A 16,625-nucleotide genomic window follows, 5' to 3' on the forward strand; every position below is an offset into this window, starting at 1 on the left:
CTAGGTGTTATTATCGAAGTAGAATGTTTAGTTGTACTAGGTAGTCTTTGAATCCTACATTATCTCAAATGTTATATTAAAAAAAGGTTGGCTAACTACATCTCAATAAGCCAAGACGCCTTTGCTTTGTCTGTAAAGCAAACCTATATTTTTATCCTATTTTATCTCTTTCCCACCTTATGTTATCTTCTCTTCTCATGTCTGTGCGCATATCAAGGTGAGAAGAGGTTACTCTTCGAAATAAAACTAAATATTTGAAGAGCCAAAGTTTGGTAGAATGGATAAGAGTCAAAGGTTGTAGAATGGATAAGAAACTCAAATAATTGGGCAGCTTAGTCATTAAAGGACAAACTTCAGCCTTTAAAATAATTCATAGTTAGACATTGAAATAAGTTAAAAGCATAAAGGAAAATGGCGAAATATTTTCTTTATCATGGATGACACCACAGGTGAATGAAAATTCAATATGAGGAGAATTGCGGATCATTATCTGCTCCATTTTCCGAGCAGATCCATTTCCGCAAGTTCCTCAAATAGGGGTAGAAATGACCATCCTACTCCTGCTCGGATAGGATCCACCTCCCTATTAGAGGCACTTGGGAAAATGGAGCGGACAAGAATTAGAGTAGATAATTTTTCGGAGAATTGCTTGCATGGGACAATTTCCGGTCCAATAAATTAATGGTTTTCCTATTTTGTTTTTTTATCTGTTTCATTTCCTGCACGCTCCATTTCCTCAAGTTCCTCTAATAGAGGGGGTGGATCCCACCCGTGCAGTGTGTTTTGGCAGGGATAGGGTGATCATTTCCACCCCCTCTATTAGAGGAACTTGGAGAAATGGACCTGCCCAGGAAATGGAGTAGATAAAGGTCCAGAAAGGTATACAAAATCAGGAGAATAAAGAAACCAACTTAAGAGAAAAGTCTCTTATTGAAAGGAAAATATTTAAATAGAATTTGATGTGTTAGGTATTCTAACAGGTTAGTAGTAGAGGTGCAACAGGGTTGGGTTGGGCCGGGCTTTGTAAAACCCTAGTCCAACCCTGAGTCTCCTTAGCTAGGCCCAGGCCCGATCCGACCCTGACCTGCCTCAGGATCGGGCCAGGCTGACCCTGATTGGCCTTGATCATGGGGAGGGGGAAGGGAGATGCATGGGCTGGACTGGGCCAGGGAGAAAATGATCAATTTTACTTAAAATAACACTATAATAAAATGTTTATATCACTTATTATCTTCATATATAATATATTATATAACAAAATGTAGGTGACATTTAAATTTTATAATATATACTCTATCAATATATATTTTATAGTATAACTTAAAACAGGGTCGAGCCGGGCCGGGCAGGCTCAACCTGAGGCCTCAACCCTGACGACCGGACCCTAACTCAGGGTTAGAAATTTCCAGCCCTGACCCGCCCTCAGGGCCAAGATACCTCAGCCCAGGCCTTGTTCGGGCTCAGGGCGGGCCAAGGCCGACTAGGCCACACTTGCACCTCTAGTTAGTAGTCATCTACTTGTACCTAATCCTATATTCCATGAAAAGGTAGGACCATGTTTATATTCATGCATTTCTTATTTTATATCTGAATTCGAAGAAAGGGAGTCAGGAGACTGAAATCCATATGTATCCACTAGACCATAAATCCCACACACCCTAAATGGAGTTTGCCAAGTGGTAAAATATAGCTTCAGAATTTCAGGATCATATGACAGTGCAAAATAGTGATTGAAATACCCCCACGTGGACATACATAAAGGTACTTGATTGGATTTGAGTTTGAAATTGGGCACACGACTAATCAGATTCTCTTTATCCAAGAGTCGAAATAATAACATCTTCTGTCCATATGGCCCTTATCCATATGGCACCATAAGGGCTAGTCAACACCATAGTTGGAAAATCAGGTTGACTTAGATGAATTACCGGAGTCGAGTCAAAAAAACATAAAACCTGGTCAGGAGTCATGAAGATTCACCTAGGTTTAAGAAATGACCAGACTAGGTCCAAGTCAATCCGTGATTTTATTGATTCAGTATTTTTTCCCGAGTCGTGTGAAACTCACCAAGTCTGTTTTTTTTTATTGGGCCACATACTATTCATAAATCATAAGTTTGGTCTACAACTAAACAAAACCCTAGAATTTTTATTTGTTATCTGCATAGCCTCAATCCTTTATCATTTGAAGAAGAAAAGAAGGAAGATATTAAAAAAATAAGAAAAAAATGATTTGCCCCAACCAAGGAGAATGCACCAATCAAGGGAAGCGGTTCGGTTTTGTTAATAGGAGTGGAGAAGAGAGAGAGAGTTTGTGGGAGAAAGAAAGAGAGGGGATGCCAGTATAGGATAATCTACAAGCTCAGAGAAGTTTTTCCCAAAAATATAAAGATTTTTTGTACACGGAGGTTAAAGAAAGATGTCCTTAACATGAACTTAAATTTATCATGGGGTCAATCAGATGAGGCTGAAATTTTGTGTACAGGTCGACCCTAAGGTTCCATGTCACATTCCAAATTCTAGACTATTTCAAGTTTTGGAATCTAAAACCCAACACCTCAGGAACTCTATTTTGCTGGTCAATTTAATTTCGAACTGATTCTATCCCCTTTTGTTTCATCCGTTTATTTCATATGAAATGCAGTTCAATCTCTACCATTAATGGTTTACGATGAAATAAAGAACTTGAGAAACAACTTCTACATCTCTATTAAAGGTTATCACATGCTAAAACTATACATAAACTAAAAGAGAACAAAATGATTTCACTTATCTAGTCAACAACCCTTAATATTTATTAATAATGAATAAATATTGCTTTTTCTGAAATTATCCTAACACTTTGAGCTCAAACTTAGTTTCTTACAACCTGGTGCTCTGAGCAAGGTTTGCCCTCACTTTCACCCCCCCAAAAAAATTTCATAGTTTCCGGTTTCTATAATTCATGGGAAGTACTGCACCAATACGATAGGATTATGTGCAATGCGATTGTTGTACTATGGAAATCAAAATGCTGGCTTCCATCATAAAATATCACAAGGGTCGCCATGATGAGATGATAATACCCTACACAATAACCAAAGAAAATGAAACAGGTTTGAGTCCAGAAAACTTTTCCTGAAGAAACTGGTATATAACAGAATCCATCCACAGATTTGTGAGACCCCATCATTTAATATTCAACAAGATTCTATAGGACAAAATAGATAGTATGTTCATAACATCTGATCCATCAACTTCCTCTAATTAGAATATAGGTAAAAGTACCAAAACAAGCATCCACTGAGTCTACAACAAACTGATGGTTCAAGCTCGGCAATAAGAGATTTTCTATGAAGAACTCGATTACCAAAAACTATTTCATACTGCTCATGAATGACAGAAATGGCATACGTTTCAAGTACTCATGTTATAAGCAAATGTGTTTGTGGCTATGGTATGGATTCCAAGCAGCAAAGCAGATGGAGGATTTCAAACTTTCCTCACAAGGAGAAACAACCTTTGGTCCAGCTCAAAATTAGCAGCATTGGAAGGATCCCCCTTCAGCATCATCAAAAGGCCACCATATGAAACATACATCTCCCTGAACCCAAAATAATAGTCAGTGGCAACACAAACATTCAAGATTGGCTTGACAGAGAATCATATCCATAGGGGTTAAAAAAATATGAATCAAAACACGGAAACAATTAAATTCCTAAGAAAATATGCTACATACACTTTAACATTAGCTCCAGAGCCTTCCTCCGAGATCTTGTACAGCTTCCCATGCATGACATATTCAAATTTGTCTGCCAACGACTTTCTATTTCCCTGTACAAGTGCCACAGTTCAGAATACAGTGAGCGCTTCTGGTTTCAAGGATCAACCAATCCTAATGAGTATACATCAAATCATCTGACAGGTTTGGCTATCTGACAGACTGACACTGAACAGATCAGGATCAACTGGAACAACCCCATCCCCTGTATTCCAATCGTCGAAATCTTGATTATAGAGAAGGACATCTCAGCTAGGAAGAATCTACAACTCATAGGGGTAGATGCAATGATGGGTTCACCCAAACCTGCCCCAGCCCAACACCTTCCCCCCCCCCCCCCCACCCATTAAAAGAAGAAAAACAAAGAGAGGAGAGGTTGGTATGCGTTTCTCGGGTTCTAGGTGGAGCCTGGGTTGAGGTATCAATTACTGTGATTCAATACAAAGTTTAGATGGGAAGCACGGGGGATAGGATTTACACTAAAGAGGATCCCCTTTTATAGGATTCTCTACATTACATTTTTCATTGGGCAATTTCAACAACGGCGCCCACTTGGAGGCAGTTGGTGCTCATGGTTGGCAGTTTTGGATGGTGGCCGAAATCCATGACCGGAGTTATTGACCTTCAATTCTCCCCCCTCAACATTGACTCTTCTTCTTTCAAGCCTGCTTGTCATGCCCAGTTCATCTATGTATTTGACAAGCTTGGTAAAGCAAAGTCCTTTGGTGAACAAGTTGTTGACTTGTTTTTCTTTTTCAACTGGCTGCAGTGTATATTAACTTTCAGGACCTTTTCTCAAATGAAATGATGGTGTACTTCCACACGTTTGGTCCTTATTCTACCAATCATATGGCAGATGGGTTGTCAAAATATAGTGATACTGAATAGTTCACTAGCTGATGTAGATCATTCATTAACTGCATTAACCATGTGCTTTCCTGTTCTACCATAGCTACTGATTTGTATCTTCTTGTGTTTGAATCACATGCATTATTAGCATCATAATAGCCAAATAGCTCGTGCACTTCTCCTATTCTGTATAGGATACTAGAAACAGATTTTCCTTCTATATATCGCAAAATACAAAGAGTTGCTTCTAAATGAGGCTTCTTTGGCTTCTCTATGAAATGATTCACTACTCATATGCAATGTTAGGCCGAGTCATAGTCAAAAAATTAAGCTACCAACGAGTTGCATGTACATGACTAAGTCTTCTAATCATCGCCGTCAGCAACACTTAGTTTAGTGTCGACCTCCAGTAGCGTAGATACAAGCTTGCATCATTCATGCCACACTTCACTAAGAGATTTTTTGTGTAATTCTGTCGACGCAAGGACAACCCATCTTTGACTCAATCAATCTCAAGTCTAAGAAAGTGCCTACGCTCCCCAAGCTCCTTCATCTTAAATAGTACGGATAAATTTTCTCTGATGACAAATTTCATCTTCATCATCTCCTGTGATGACTAGGTCATCTACACAGACAAGTACGATTAATATTTTAACATTTTGAACTTTTATGAACAAGAATTTGAGGATGTAACAGAATATCCATGTTGGACTAAGAATTCCATTATCCTTCCGTACCATGCACGGCTGTCTGCTTCAATTTATACAAAGCTTTTCGTAATTTGCATACCTAGCTTTAGAGATCACGACACTCGAATCGTTTGGGTTGCTCCATGTAGATGCCATGGCCAATCTCTTCGTAAAGAAAGGCATTCTTTACATCCATCTAGATAATGTCCATGACTTGCTACTCATAGGCCGGTAGGTGATCAACACCCATACGGTTATGATTTTGGCAATAGGAACGAATGTCTCGTAATAACCTAGCCCATATTGTTGTGAGAAACCTTGAGCAAACAATCGAGCTTTGTATCTTTCTACCGATCCATCATCACGTGTCCTTGCTTGTAGACCCATAGTTAGAAATTTCGGATTTAGGAATTATTCGGGCGGAGAATTATCCGGGATTTGTTTTGTTAACTTAAGAATTCGGTCAAAAAAGCAGACAAAATAAAATTTGGGTTCGGATTCGTGAATTATTCGTTTACCAAAAAAAGTTTTATGTTATTCACTGTCACATGAAAAAAACCCCTCTGTGACTGAATATTATCTATTTAAACAAAAAAAAAAAAGAGTCGCCAGAAGTGAAGAAGACGAAGAAGTAAGAAGAACTGAAGAGGAAGAAGAACTGAACTGAACGAATGAGAAACCCCCTCTCTGTCTCTTGCAGTCTCGCTGGAGTCACGATTGTGCGTGAATGAGTGAGAAGAAGAACTGAAGGAGAGACTTGCCGGAGGACTGGGAGGAGGAGAAGAAGAAGAAGAAGAACCACCAAATAAAAAAAAAACAATTACAGTAATTACTTACCTGCTTGAAGAGGTTGCGGAGCTGGGAGCACTCGCTGGAGCCGAGGAAAGAGGCCTACAACCATTTGAAGAAGTGAAGAAGAACTGCGTCTCTCTATCTCACGACTCTCTCCTCTGTTCTCGTTTTCGATTTCTATTTCTCCCAAGAGACGAGAGTCAGGGTATAGTGTATTGTTTTAAGTTTTTTTAACTTTTTTTATGTTAATGTGTATTGCAGGTGTAACTTAAAAAGTTACACCTCCAATCCACATTAAGATAAAAGCATCATCTTTTAAAAGGTTTAAAAAAATTAATAATTATTAAAAACTTAAGTTTATACACTTGAACATGAATATCGGCTGATATGGCCATTTATTGTGGTATGGCGTCCTTGTCGGCGCCATGGCGACGCCATGGAGGCCATATCGGTCGATATTCTTACATATCCCATGTCGTTGGTCGATATGCCCATTATTCCAGAGATATGTCGCCATGGCGACGCCATGACAACTATGCTTGGAACCCTTTGGCCCTAGGATTCCAAAAAGAGGAAGTAGAGAAGAAAGAAATGAAATAAGACTCTCAACCCGTAGAACTCTGATACCAAGTTGGAAATTAGGAGATAAAGGCAAGCAAGGAAGAAGTAAGAAGATGAGACAACAAGAGAGAATAAGGAAAAGAAGATGAAGACAAGGAAAAAGGAAGACAGAGAGTTCGGTGGAATGTGTTGGGAGAGTATTCTCAACTCTTCCATATATTGATTTAATTAACTTAGAAATAGAAATTACATCCTTGCCCCCATGCTAATATAAGATAGCTAAGGCTGGTAAAAAGTAAAAGGTAAAAAACACATTACATCAAATTACAACATAATGGGCATGTGTCTAAAATACCCTTATTAGTTTTAACACGTCAATCTTAAGATTGATACGCTAGTTAGCTAGGTAGCCTGGAGATTAATATACGCTCTGCCTGATTAAATCCATTCATAACCTGAACTCACAGATTATAGAAAATTCCAAACACAAAATGAACTTAAGGAACAGCAAACTAGAGCCTAGACAAATTTTTGGAGTGTTTTCAGCATGGAATAATTGACTAGGCCCAGACAGACAACAGAACTGTAACTGTTTCAGATGGAATAGAATAGAAGAGAGTTGTTCATCACTCATAATTATCATTTGCCTTTTAAAAGACCCAGATTGATGCACTCCCTTCTGTAGTATCTCTGAATTGATGCACTCCGTTCCGTAGTACCTATAACTTTCTGAATAAACAGGCAGTTAAGCAGCATAACTTTTCCTCCAATAACCCCCCAACCCCCAGTGGGGGGAAAAAAGACACGCCACACACATACAAACAGATTTTTTAAGGATGAAAGCATTAGCGAAAGATTACTTCAGCATGTACACCTTAAAAAGAGTACAGGCAATACATTACCTGAGTAAAATAGCCAGTGTTAGGAGTTCCATCCAAACTTAACGTATTAGCTAGTACCATTGTGAATTTCTCCCCAACATGAAGAGGATATATTTCTGTGTTCACATCAAGCTGCATGTACATATCAAACTGCTCACTCCGTGCTTCAATGCGAGAAACTACAGAAACATATATACTAAAGATTTAGCATTAAGAATTATAATATACCTGGTCGTCTCTGAAACATAAAAATCAGGCCACAATAGGTATGGAGCAATTCATTGCGCATAGGAAATGCAACGATGGAACTGATTGGGAATATGTGAGTGAATATCCTAGCATGCAAAACAGCACCCCTGGACCCCATATGGTACCACTAAAGAGAATCTCCTAGCACCACTAAATATGAGTAAGTGAGAATCATAGCCTGCTTGAGGACTTAAAAGCCTCTTTTGGTTATAAGCTTTCCAATGCAGGGGAATCCTCTAAAAGCCATTATATGCTTCCTTACAAGAGAGTAAGGAGCTCATATTCACCAATGGGAGCCCACAAACCAAACTCAAATCTTCAAATTTTATCCCATTTATTTGGGTTGAGGCTACATGAAATATAGTTGTCAAGGACACCTAGGCGTTCAGGCCCTTGGTCGCCTTGGATGCCTTGGTCACCTTGCATTAGGGGTGCAAGTTTGGCCCTGTTGGCCCGAACCCGCCCTGACCCGCCCTGAGCCCGAACAGGGTTTGGGTTGAGATATTTGGCCCTGAGGGCGGGTCAGGGCTGAAAATTTCTGGCCCTGAGTTAGGGTCGGGTCGGGTTAGGGTTGAGGCCTCGAGCTAAGTTTGGCCCGGCCCGGCCCGACCCTGATTTAAGTTATACTATAAAATATATATGGACAAAATTTATACATTATAAATTTAAATTTCACCCACATTTCTTTATATAATATATTATATATGAAGACAATAAGTGTTATAATATAATTTATTATATTGTTATTTTATGTAAAATTATTAATGTTCTTCCCAGCCCATTCCAGCCCATGCATTTCTTTCCCCCTCCCCATGATCAGGGCCAATCAGGGTCGGCCCGACCCGACCCTGAGGGCGGGTCAGGGTTGGATTTTTCTGGCCCTGAGTCAGGGTCGGGTCGGGCCTGGGCCCAGCTAAGGGGACTTAGGGTTGGGCTAGGGTTCTATAAAGCCCGGTCCAACCCGACCCTGTTGCAGCCCTACCTTGCATCCAGGCCCCCTCCAACGCCTTGGGTCGCCTAGACGCCGTGACAACTATGCATTATTTGAGTCCACTCAAGGCCACATCTGCTAATTCACAAGTACCATGGGCATTCAAACTGCAGATAAGAAATAAGACTGCCCAGAAATGCTGTTCATGAGAGTTATTGCTTTGTAATTTCTGTTGTCCAGAATCATTATTATGAATTAGTGATTATTTAGGGGTTGAACAGTAATTTACCCCTTTATCTAATTGTCTGGTCATGTTTGGTCAGAAGTAGTTTATGTAGAGAAACAAATGGTCTCTTGGATGAAGCCCTAGTGGTTTTAGGAATGAGGAATTGCTGTCACATTTTATTCGTTTGTTTTTCAAATTAGGATTATTTAAAAGAGTCCTGTTCACTTTATTTCAATCCTATTACGGTTAAGAATTCCAAAATATTTATTTATCTTCGCTTAGATTTTTTTTTTTTTTTTTTTTTTTTGGGTAGAATCACTTAGAAGTTAATGACTTGCATTAATGTCCCAGTAGGAGTCGGATTTAAGATATAGAAAGGTATTTGTAAAGACAGATTTTGGTTAGATAACGTTCTGTATTGAGATTCCTGTGGCACACCTATTCTTCTAAGCCCCAGCTAATTACTTTTAACTATTAGCTACAACTAGGTTGTCTTTTCGCAATCTTATTGCTATTACCTTCATTCCCAATCATGAGTTTTCACAATTCCGTTTGGATTCTTCCACTATTTATACAATCTTTTCTGGTTCTTTTTTAGTCAACCTTATCAATCTTTATCAAGTTCAAGTCCCATCAACTAATGACTTTATGCTTTCCAAGCAGGCAAACTGGATTTAATATCTATATTTAGTTTCTTCTCTAGAAAATTGTACCATTTAAATCTCCCTTGCTATATTCGAACACATTTGATTTCTCCCAACCTCCTCCTTTATTCATCCTTTTATCCATTGAAATCCAAATCCACTTGATTAAATAATTTTTTATTTCTAAGTTGTGACCATTAATCTCAATTCCTTAACTTTCTCCCTTGGACTTCTATCTTCTATTCTCCTCTTTCAAGTTTCAATCTTTCTTACCATTACCCTATTGATGCACCATATTATGCCCTAATGATATCTACAAGTATTGGATGAATCCTTGATTGATACCCTAATGCCCTATAGAGTTTATTTAGGACCCATAACCCACCGGGATGTGTTGGATTAGAGACAAAAGTGAACCAATACCAAAATACAATAGAGACATAGAGGAAGACTAGAAGGTAGTAGTACCTTTATCAAACTTTTTACCATCTGGATCCAACCGAGTCACGGTAAAAATATCCTCGAAAAGAAGCTCAACCATATTTGTAAGAAGTTAAAAACCAATAATCACCTACAAAAAGACAAAGCAAAGTCAGAATAATAAACCGAATGCAATTATCTTTAAGAGAGGCCTTAATCTTAGCAGCATAAAAGCTGTATAAAAAAATTAAAAAAACATAAAACGTTGTAGCACAAGGGATCATTCTCATGACAATCATTTTTACTAGCTGTTTGAAATATCATACATAGCAAAGCTTATTTTTTGTAGGTATACATAACAAAGACTTTTAATCCCCCCCCCCCCCCCCAAAAAAAATGAAGCAAAGTCACGCATATTCTCTTGTGGAAAGCAGCAATAGAATTCTGCTGAGTCCTGATCTTCTCCTTCCAACAACAGCTTGAAATCGGTTTGAACATTGAGCACTATGCTCTAATACAGGAAGATATGGCTCCATACCAACAGTACAAGTCAAAAATTGAGGTGGATTTTGTCCAGTGAAAATATATGATTATGCACTTTTTTGTTTTTTTACTCAGGAGATATGACCCTAAACAGAATGGAAACATAGGACAAGATTGGAGTCGCAGAACCAAATTGCAGTGGCAGTAGTGATGATAGTCCATATCACATACCAAAAAAGAACAAGAAAAAATTATATATTTTGACCTGACCGAAACCCTTTAGGAAAAAGATTCCATCTTATATGAAATAAGGTGATGAACTTTCAACTCGAAAGAACACAAGGATTAAGAGGATGTAGACACCCACAACTTCCAGAGAAAGTTCAACTGACAAGACAACTTGTATTCAGGAAGGTTAATTACTCATTAACATCAGTGACATATTAAAATATTAAAGAATCACACAATATAACACCTATCTAATGTAAATGTGCTAGTTTATACGCTCAAGTGATCCAGGTTGTCAAATTAGCAACTGGATCTTAAATATAGTATTTAGCAATATAATAAGACCAGTACTGCGTTAGACGTGCCTCAGGAATCAATAGTTCTACAATCCAACAAGAACAGAAGGACTGAATGGAGCAAATCTAGTTCTCACAACAATTATTCCAAGTTAATTGTTTATTTTATGACTTTGTCATAAGGAGGACAATAAGTACTAGATTATCTTTGGAATGTCCAACTGTCCAAGTTAGCATAGTTATCACGGCATCTAGGCGACCCTAGGTGTTGGAGGGTTCCTAGACGCAAGGCAACACCAATAAGGTAACCAAGGTGCCTGGATGCCAAGGCGTCACTTATTGACAACTATGCAAGTATCTGATAGCTTATTGATTGTACAAGACCAACAGCAATTGCAACTCCCTATGAACAGAAACAGAATTTTTTTTCAAATAATATTCAACCTACTGATCCAGCCACATCAGGAGGGTCATCAGCATTGTACGAGAACTCGCGAGATCTCGCGAGTTTCTCGGTTTTTGGAAAAGCCGAGACGAGACTGCCTGCGAGTCTCAAAAGTGCAATATCTCAGCAAGATCTCGGATCTCGGTTTGGATCTCAGTTTCGACCCATTTTTTTAACCCACCTGGGCTACCTACCACTTAAATACCTTACCTAACTCGACAAAACTCGATATATCTCGGCGAGATCTCGGATCTCGGGTCCAGATCTCGGGTTGACCCAAAGTTGAGGCTTCGAATTGGAAAGAAAAAAATGCACCAACTCGGCGAGACCTCGACTCATCTCGGTTTTTTCAAGAGCCGAGTTGGTTCCGAGACCCGAGTTTTAGTACCTTGGTCATCAGAGTCAGTTCTGTCTATGAACAAAATGTCCTCCAAATAATCTTTCAATAATCAATAACTTGCATCACCTTCACCAGCATGGGCAAGATCATCCAATAGTATCTCTTATGTGGCTTATTAGGCAGAAACCAGAAGTCCTGCATCTTGTCTAACAGGTGAAGAGCTGGATCAAAATGGTTGGACTCGAACAGGAAACAGATGATCATATGAGTTCAATGCAGTCATGATCAATCCCAGCATCAGCCATATCTCTTAGTAACTACTTAATTGATTTCATATCCCTTATCTTACAAAGGCCACAGAGCATATAACAGTTTCCTTCACCTGTCTATACAATGTCTGAGCCTCTCCAGTTCTATCACCCCAGAGAAGTCCACGAATAGCATCCGTGTATGATACAATGTCAAAAGGGCACTTTCGGTAATGGCGTTACTGTACAACCAGATGGCTCTATGAGTCTATAAATCTTACCCACTTTAATGAGCTCACCAATGAACACAGAATGGATGTGAGCATCAATGCCAGAATTATTCACGACTATCCCATGGTAAACATTAACTGCTTCTTCAATTTTTCCTGCCCTGCATAATCCACTTTGCAGTGCAGCATAAAAATACCCATCTGGTTTAAAATCTCTGTTTACCATGTCATTATAGAAATCTGCAGCATCAATGCCAGCCTTGCACAAATAACATAGAAGAGAGTTGCAGACCACACGGTCAGCTGATACAACAAGGCCCCCTAGCCAACTAGGGCAAAAGTGTAGATCTCTGGGACAAACATAGAGTAGACAGTATGCAACAAAAGGAATATGAATTAGGTTTTTGGTTTACTTTGTGCAACCCAAGGAAGATATCAAGTGCATCATCGTACCTCTCAATCTTAGACAGAGTCTATTAAGACATTAGAGAGAACCAACTCAGGCAAGCACCCTTGGGATTCTACAGTATTTAGAATTCCGTACACCTTACCCAACATATTGGATCCCATAAACCCCTTAATCAAAACATGGTTGTTACTAAAAAAAATCGAAACATGGTTCAAAATTTCGACTGAAATGTTGAAATTTCTGCGAAATAACTTGCTCTCGGCATGAGTCTAAAGAAAAAGCCTATGTGAAACACAGGGGGAGTCCAGTTTTTGACAAATTTTTTACTTATTTTGGTGAAATTTCGATCATTTCAGCAAAATTTCGAACATGGGCCAAAATATGAAATCAAGATTTTGAGACTTTCAACTCATTTCGTCAAAATTTCGAGCTTTCGCCCCATTTCCCCTGAGACCTCCAGAATTGCCAGTAAAAAAACCTTCATTTTTTTCCTGGCAAAATCCTTCATTTTGCTGCTGAATCAAGGCTTGATGGTTGACTTTGGAACATCCACTTCAACAATGGATAAATTTGAAGCATCATCTGGCCAAATTTCCCACCTAGGCTCTTGTGATGGACTTGCGAGATTCTTCAGGCAGAGGATGACACAGTCATAATATGTCATCGGATCCGAAGCCAAATTACCACTTTGGGTTTTTTTTTCAATCCAATGATTCAAACATATGAAAACATTCTTAAATAGCCAATCTCTTAAATTTCAGAGGAAAATTCCAGGTTTTGGGCACTGAAATAGCTTTAAAAATTCCCACCGAAATGGACCAAATTTCAGTGCGATTTCAACCATGTTGTGAAACATTTCAGTTTCAATATGAGTCAAAATCCCACCAAATTCGAAAATTAGAACTTTGAACAAAGTGCAGGTCATAACAGGAAGAGAAAGCCCCTCAATCATTTTCTGCAATAAATAACTTGCTCTATCAAGTCTACCAGCCCTGCAGAATCCATCGACTAATATAATCCAAGCAGCCACAGAAACAGGTATACCAATGTTATCATAAATGCCAACATTTGTAATGATTCTGCAAGCTTACAACTTTGCAGAAACAATTCAAAACCATTAGGTCTCTATGGTAGGATACAATCCTTGTCTTGACATCATTCGTAAAACATCCAAAGGCCAGACAAGTCGTTCGACTTGCAAAGATTATAGACAGCAATGGTAAAAGTCAGGCGATTTGGAACTATCTTCTGTCAATACCCCTAGGGCAGCATCAACACGCCCAATCTTGAAGATGTCCAAAACAATGTTCCGTGCAAAGGTGTTTGGAATGTAACCAAAATTATCCATCTCTTCAAACCCTCCAATACCAATCTATACATTCCTCCACACCAATGGATTCTCGACAGCAACAACAACAACAACAACAACAACTCAGCCTTATCCCAACTAAATGAGGTCGGCTACAAGCTACATGGGTCCTTGCCCTCCAATCAGCTCTATTTGAGGTCATACTTGAAACAAACCTTAAGCTATGCAGGTCTTTCCAATGGATTCTCAACAAAATCAATAAAATTTGTGGCTTCGTATTGGACCCAAGATTCTCTAACCCTTTAACAAGCACTTTCACGGATTGAAATCGATGAGTGAGACCAGAGACGACAAGAACCATTCAATCAAAAGATTGCCGATTATAGAAATAATTCAGTTGACAAGCGCCATAAGAAAAAGCTCAGAGCGATTATATCAGAAGAACAATACAGTAAAGTCGATTCCACAATCTGTGGAGTGAGACTGATTTGAAAACTTACCGGAAGCTCTTAGTGGAAAAATGTCTCAGAAATTTCTATAGTATTGTAGTTATTGGGTGAGTTATTCACTAAAGACGACGAGGGATGAATGGATTTCAAACATGGATTTTGGAGGACTCGGTTCGACACTTTTTGTAACGACCCCCCAGCTCAATATCATGTTGATATACAAATCATTCACCTTGGAAAGGTAAGAGCAGGAAAGAGAAGAGAAGCTTCTCAATAATAACAGGCAAGAATGAAAGAACACAAAGTCGCAAATAGAATATACAGAACAGTTTAAAATACACATAGAGGATCAAAAGGAACTGTTGGAGAAGAAGAGAGAGAAGAGAGTACACACCAGGGAGGTTTTAGGGTATTCTACCTCTGCCAATCCGAATCCGAGTAGTCTCGAGCTTTGCTGCTTGGAAGTTTAAAGCAGCCAGAGAAATACATGACCAAGATGAACAGAGTGCAAGCCGGAAAAAAAAAAAAAAACAACCGCTCAGAGGTACGGATACCAAAAAGAAAACTCTCAGAAGGTTATTCCTACACGGGAGATTTTCAAGGACGGATCATCTAAATATACCAACAGGTGAACATACATTTTACCCACAAAAAAAAATATACATTTCAGAGTCGATTAGATTTTAATTTTGTTTTCATAAAAATCCTTTTCCTTGTAAATGGTAAAATTTGGATAGGTGATTGGCTTTCACATGTACGTTCACTTGTTGGTACGTGCAGAAAAATCGAACTCGAGATTTTCTATCGATTTCATAAAAATAGGGGAGGCAGGGGTGTTTATGGCATTTCAAATGTGCATTTATGTCAATCTGCTTTAAATACCTATCGTGCACACGCACAGCCATGTATAAAAATTTTTATCAATTATTTTTGGGAGAGAGAATGTTATTTGGACGTGTGTGGTGCGCTCCCATGTGTAGACACAGGGCACATGAAATGACCGTTGCATCCCAAGAAAAGATGAAAAATTCTGGGGGTATGATGGTCATTTCACACACTAGGTAGCGGTCTTTTTACCTTTTTTCTTTAATTGAGGAAAAGCAATGTAAGCACATGTCCAATGAACTTGGTAGCCTCACCCAAATGGTTCAAAGAACCTTTTCCATTTTCTCAGATTTAAATACTCTCCCTACGTTGAGTACATGCACTTTAGATCTTGTGATTGGGCTTGTAGACGATCATCAAAAAAAGATTGGACTTGTAGATGGTGATACCGCTATAAAAACTTTTTTCTCTAAATCAAATACTTGCATTTTAGATCTCTTGATTGGACCTGTAAACGGTGATATCGTTATAAATTCTTTCATGTAAGTACTTGCACTTTAGATCTCGTGACCGAACCTATGGACAATGATAGCGTTACCTTTGGACCTGTAGACGGTGATATCGCTATAAATTGTTTCATGTCGAGTACTTGCAATTTAGATCTCGTGACCGAACCTATAGACAATGATAGCGTTACCTTTAGACACATAGACACCTGTGTTTAGGCTCTGGGAAGTGTCCCTTTTTATTCTTTGGCTAGGTTGCCATCTAGGTCTCGATCGAGGAGAAGAAGAGTTCCAACTTCCAAGAGGGGAATGAACTGTATTAAATATAGAAGCGAAAAGCGAACATGGGATTCTGTTCCAAATTTTGGATGACATCCCTTCTGAAAAGAAATCCTTTTCAACTCCAACTCCTCTCAAACCACCCATTTAATGACAGAAAGCACTTGAACACATATTCCCAGATGTTGGCATGTGTTGGAATGCCTATCCAAATCCTCCCAATCATTGGATGGATGATTGAAAAAAATTTTGACGGCCAAATAGTTGGAGAGGATCTGGATCCCACCCTTCCCTTTCTACGTACTGTCTTTTTCTTTGTAATAACGTACAGCGTCTGACTGAAAATTTCAACTGCAAACAAGCATGGGAAGAGTGTAAAAAATTGAATTCACCAACAAAATTATAAAAATAAACTGACTTATTCAAGTTTAAATATGACCAACTATAAGGTCGCAGCATTTTAATCACATCGATCCCACATGGAAAACCTAGATAATAAGTCGTTTATATTTTTTAATTTTTTGCCTTCAATTTGATGTCTCGACAAGATGTTTTGCTCAGTACACTGAAGAATAAT

General features: G+C 38.8%; 1 protein-coding gene across 4 annotated transcripts; it reads right to left on the reverse strand.

Annotated features, from left to right (window-relative positions):
- Positions 1-3,385: 3,385 nt before the first annotated feature.
- Positions 3,386-14,940, reverse strand: LOC122642250 (DNA-directed RNA polymerases II, IV and V subunit 8B-like). 4 transcript variants are annotated; one of them, XM_043835694.1, is made up of 5 exons: positions 14,866-14,940; positions 10,050-10,154; positions 7,553-7,710; positions 3,718-3,812; positions 3,386-3,582 (listed from the first exon to the last, which is right to left on the reverse strand). In XM_043835694.1, exons 2-5 carry the CDS (start codon positions 10,120-10,122, stop codon positions 3,471-3,473), a joined length of 438 nt encoding a protein of 145 aa, XP_043691629.1. In that variant the 5' UTR covers positions 10,123-10,154; positions 14,866-14,940; the 3' UTR covers positions 3,386-3,470. The 4 variants fall into 4 exon arrangements, with proteins under 4 accessions (XP_043691629.1, XP_043691628.1, XP_043691627.1 ...); XM_043835693.1 differs by having other exon boundaries at positions 10,050-10,152; positions 14,833-14,931; XM_043835692.1 differs by having other exon boundaries at positions 10,050-10,152; positions 14,829-14,928.
- Between the last annotated feature and the right edge of the window lie 1,685 nt (positions 14,941-16,625).

The sequence above is a fragment of the Telopea speciosissima genome, chromosome 10, assembly GCF_018873765.1.
Source record: "Telopea speciosissima isolate NSW1024214 ecotype Mountain lineage chromosome 10, Tspe_v1, whole genome shotgun sequence".
Lineage (NCBI taxonomy): Eukaryota > Viridiplantae > Streptophyta > Magnoliopsida > Proteales > Proteaceae > Telopea > Telopea speciosissima.

Excerpts from the sequence above, each read along its gene's own strand:
- LOC122642250 (XM_043835694.1), bottom strand. The coding sequence starts at position 10,122 with ATGGTTGAGCTTCTTTTCGAGGATATTTTTACCGTGACTCGGTTGGAT. Across the intron at positions 7,711-10,049 it reads TGGTAAAAAGTTTGATAAAG|TTTCTCGCATTGAAGCACGG; the intron begins GTACTACTACCT and ends ATGTTTCTGTAG. Across the intron at positions 3,583-3,717 it reads TCTGGAGCTAATGTTAAAGT|GGAGATGTATGTTTCATATG; the intron begins GTATGTAGCATA and ends TTTTGGGTTCAG.